The sequence below is a fragment of the Triticum aestivum genome, chromosome 5B (assembly GCF_018294505.1).
Source record: "Triticum aestivum cultivar Chinese Spring chromosome 5B, IWGSC CS RefSeq v2.1, whole genome shotgun sequence".
Taxonomy (NCBI): domain Eukaryota; kingdom Viridiplantae; phylum Streptophyta; class Magnoliopsida; order Poales; family Poaceae; genus Triticum; species Triticum aestivum.
The window spans coordinates 342,494,948-342,499,336 of record NC_057807.1 but is presented as its reverse complement, the minus strand read 5'-3'; the positions used below and the strand labels follow the sequence as shown (position 1 = coordinate 342,499,336).

At 45.8% G+C, this 4,389-nt stretch overlaps 1 protein-coding gene across 1 annotated transcript; it reads right to left on the bottom strand.

Annotated features, from left to right (window-relative positions):
- Window positions 1-616: 616 nt before the first annotated feature.
- On the bottom strand, window positions 617-4,050 carry LOC123111762 (ubiquitin). Its single transcript, XM_044532617.1, has 4 exons — window positions 3,796-4,050; window positions 2,872-3,094; window positions 2,345-2,411; window positions 617-968 (listed from the first exon to the last, which is right to left on the bottom strand). The coding sequence occupies exons 1-4, from the start codon at window positions 3,896-3,898 to the stop codon at window positions 933-935; spliced, it is 429 nt and encodes a 142-aa protein (XP_044388552.1). The 5' UTR covers window positions 3,899-4,050; the 3' UTR covers window positions 617-932.
- Between the last annotated feature and the right edge of the window lie 339 nt (window positions 4,051-4,389).

Genomic DNA, 4,389 nt, shown 5'->3' with positions numbered 1-4,389 from the left:
TTGCTCACGTAATGATACAAAACGTTCCATCCAAATTCATTTTTTTTAATGAACGAGGGGGTTTCCTCCAATTTCATTAATGAAACCAAACTAGGATCGACCAACATATCCCGTCCAAACTAGTCGGGTTCGAAACATACTACAAGGTTCAACACAAAAGACATGCAGCACCATTAATGTCTGAAGGAAACCCCCTCTTTCATACATTCCGGCCATCCAAATCCAAATCCCAGTGTGGCTCAGTTTGAGAACAAGATGTGAGGAAGTGAGGATGTCTGATTCAAATGTGCCGGTCATCCAAATCCAAATTCAAATGTCTGAACAAAAAGATCGTTTCATCAAAACGGGTGAACAAAAAGAAGGAAAATGAGATATGACGAATCTGTGCTTGTGCGTCGCCTTGGCCACAGTGCCGGCCGGCGATGGACACGCAGCAGCGCAGTGAATCAACAGAATTGCATACACAGATATTTTGGTGGGCCAGTTCAACAACCTGAGCAACTCAACTGAAACCGGAACAGAGAAACAGAAGGGTCATACAGGAACAAAACTTGGCACATAACAGAATGCAAACAATTGGCCGAAAGTCCGAAACTGAACCAAGGTGCCTGCCATGTAAACTGGAGAAGCATCCATTCGTCTATTCCAACAGAACAGAAGCCATGTGATGATAACAGCAGGAATTAGCATCCCTTAAGCACTGCATCACCATCGAGAGTATTTAGGGGGTCATTAACAGAATCCATGATGCTACAGGAATCCATAGGGAGTACTATTCAGCTAGAATACGTATTTAGGGTGTTTAAACTATGGTATCAATCAAGAAGCTACTATGGTATCAATCAAGAAGCTAATATAAGGAGACGGTAGGGTAAATTCAGCTGGTGCGTGTCACTTGGGTATCCCTTTCTCTTGCTGGCCAGTGCAGTGCTTCACTCCCTGGGTTTCAGCTTCTTCTTCGTCCTCGTCTGAAAATTAAGTGTTGAAACAGGGTTAAGTTGGCAGCCACAAGTGATTCAAATCTCTAGGAGTGGGTTATCAATCCATTGCACACACTGCTGTGGAATCAGTAGATCGACGACCGATTCAGCACACCAGAATATGGAGAGCAGCACACAGCACAAATATAACTCAAGGAGACATAATAACATATACAGAGCTGTAGTAGTTATCTCTGTCAGCGTCACATTGATGCAAAGCACTAGTGAGCTGACTTGGCACATTTGACTCTAAAACCAAACATCATGAATTTGTATGTGTCAATGATAAAGACTTAGAGAAGGTGTTTGATGCAATAACTGAAGCCAAACAGCATGGACAGGACAATATTATGGTGACCAAGGCAAAGAGACATTGACATGATAGCGTCATTATGTCTAGATTGATACACAACTGTAGTGTAGTTAGCTCCACTATATATGTGTCTAAAATGCTACAGTACTACTCCGATAACTCTGAAACAAGCATCATAAATAGGTATGGATGGTGAAGAACAGAATGTATTCGATGCTAATATGACTACTGCGGCATGACAAAACGAAGAACATGCATGAACAGTATCTATCAAGTCAAATAAGCAAGTGACACCAACAAATAGAATTAAAGTTAGCACCTACTGCACAAGTGATAGAAATCTCCACGAGCAGGGTATCACTCGATTGCACACACTGTTGCAGAATGAGGATTACACGTGGCAGAATATAGAGAGCAGTACACAACACAAATATAACTCAAGTACACGGCATAACATGAACAAAGCTGTAGTAGTAAGCTCCCTGCCTCCCTTAGCATCTAGAATGATGCAAAACACTAGTGAACTGACTTGGCATATTTACTCTGAAACAGGCATCATGAGATTGTTTAATTATATTGATCATAGAAGACCTACAGAAGGTGTTGATCCTACAATGACTAGAGCCAAATAACATGGACAGGACAATATTTATGGTGACCAAGGCCAAGAACATGAAGGATGATAGCATAGTAAGCTCCATTATTTGTAAACTGATACATAAGTACTCCCTCCGTCCGAAAATAGTTGTCATCAAAATGGACAAAAAGAGATGTGTCTAGAACTAAAATACATCTAGATACATCCCTTTTTATTCATTTTGATGACAAGTATTTTCGGACGGAGGGAGTACCTTCCAATAACTCTGAACCAAGCATCATAACAAAACACTGTGATGAAAAACACAATATGTTGGACACCCAAGTGACACGCATATATGCTGACTGAGGTATGTTGAAACAAAGAACATGCACGGACAGCATACATAAAGGCTAGTAATAAGGCCAAGCATGTAAGATGATAGCAAAACAATAGGTCGCAGTTAAGGCTCACCTCGTTGCAGTGGCCACATTTCTTCTTGCGGCAGTTGGCAGACCTGACGGGAAGGCGTGCATAGCACCTGCAAAACAAAATTGCTGTAATGTTAGGGCATCTCTACGTTGCCATTGCAGTGATTGCACACAAAATTGCTCCTCAACGATTATCTTCTTATGCAAAACATGAGAGTCAATGGGCATATGACAAGGAAATGTTTAATAGTCGTCATATGCCACTGCTAATTACTCCTTCCGTTCGTAATTACTTGTCTTAAAAATGGATGTATCTAGAACTAAAATACATCTAGATACATCCATTTCTACGACAAGTAATTCCGAACCGAGGGAGTAGTTGTCAACTACTCCCTCCGTTCGGAATTATTTTAGTTCTAGATACATCCATTTTCGAGACAAGTAATTCCGAACGGAGGGAGTATAACAAACAAGCACATCGATCAGAGATAGCTCATAGCAACCACATCTTCAAACATCACACGCATGAACTTGACCAGACGAGGGTTAGGCATCGATTCAGGGGCTTACTTGCGGCAGACGAGCTTAAGCTGCCTGTACTTGAGGGCGAGCTGAAGGAGGTTGGGCTCGATCTTGGGGTAGGTCCCCCCCTTGCCGGTGCCGCCCCTGCCGCCGTGGAGGCGGAGCACGAGGTGAAGCGTGGACTCCTTCTGGATGTTGTAGTCCGCCAGCGTGTGGCCTTCTTCCAGCTGCTTCCCTGCGAAGATGAGGCGCTGCTGATCCGGCGGCACATCTGCAGTTAATTACAGCAGTCCATCAAGCGGGAGACCAGTAATCAGAGAACCAACCAACACTAATTTAAGATGAATAGCAGTTAGATTTGGTATTCAAATCGGGTTCAAAACTAAAATGCGTCGCTCGCCGGTTGCCGAAGAAAGAAGACGATCCCATCACTTAGGAAACTCATAAACGCAAGCCGATCTAACCCTACTTGCGGGCCTCGTTTCGGATCAAACATGGAATCTATTGATGTGAAGCTAGCTTGACTGCAAAACACGACCAATCGCCCAGATCGCGCGCTCTGCTCTGTTTACAACCTACATGAACAGCGACAGGAAGCAAGTACTACTCGGCAATCTACCAATCGAACACGAACAAGCATCGCCTGGATTTGATGCGCGCATGGGTAAACCGAAAACGAAGAGCAAAACAAGCGCCTCCAAAGGCCGATCGAAACAAACAGACGCAAGGAAAAACGCAGAGAAATGTTTCTAGCTAGCATCTCCCGGGTTCGATTGGAAACAGGCATGGGTAAACAAAAAACCAGGATCGAAACAAGCGCCTCCAATTCCGAGGACCGATCGACACTAGAACATGAGCGCAACAGATGCAAGGACAGGGCTGCCGGGCGGCGAGCAGAAGGAGCAAAGGTTGCTCGGCGAGCGCACACACCGATGCGGCACAGAGATGAGCGGCGGGGAGATGTTTCGCTACCTTCCTTGTCGTGGATCCTGGCCTTGACGCCGGCGATGTCGTGGCCGCCCTCGACCTCGAGCGTGATCGTCTTCCCCGACGGCGTCTTGACGAAGATCTGCATCTTCGCGGGTCGCCGGAGTGCAGTGGCGGTGGCGGTGGCGATGGTGTGAGTTGGTGTGGAGCTGGATGGACCGCGCCGCGGACTTGGCGCACCTTATATAGAGTGGAGCGTGTGAGGGGGAGGGATCGGAGAGGGGCTTGGACTTGAGTTGACGCGTCCGCTACGAAACCCTCGGAGCCCGACGCCGTGGGTGGATGGATAGGCCCGAATGGAGCGTGAGTGTGGAAACGCTAAGCCCTGCAGGGCTCGGCCCGGCCCGGCCCGGGGATTTTGGTAACTGACCGGTGGACCGCTGGTGTCGTGCCGAGAAAGTTCGATGATTTCACTCTCTGGGGAAAAGTGTTTTCTTTATTAATTAACAGCAGCAAGTTCTTTTTTTTCAAGAAAATTTTCGATCTATTCATCTTCAATCATGACAGTACAACGAATACTAGAAATAATAAAAATTACATCCAGATCCATAGACCACCTAGCGACGACTACCAGCACTG

Excerpts from the sequence above, each read along its gene's own strand:
- LOC123111762 (XM_044532617.1), bottom strand. The coding sequence starts at position 3,898 with ATGCAGATCTTCGTCAAGACGCCGTCGGGGAAGACGATCACGCTCGAG. Across the intron at positions 3,095-3,795 it reads CAGGATCCACGACAAGGAAG|ATGTGCCGCCGGATCAGCAG; the intron begins GTAGCGAAACAT and ends AATTAACTGCAG. Across the intron at positions 2,412-2,871 it reads CTTAAGCTCGTCTGCCGCAA|GTGCTATGCACGCCTTCCCG; the intron begins GTAAGCCCCTGA and ends TTTGTTTTGCAG.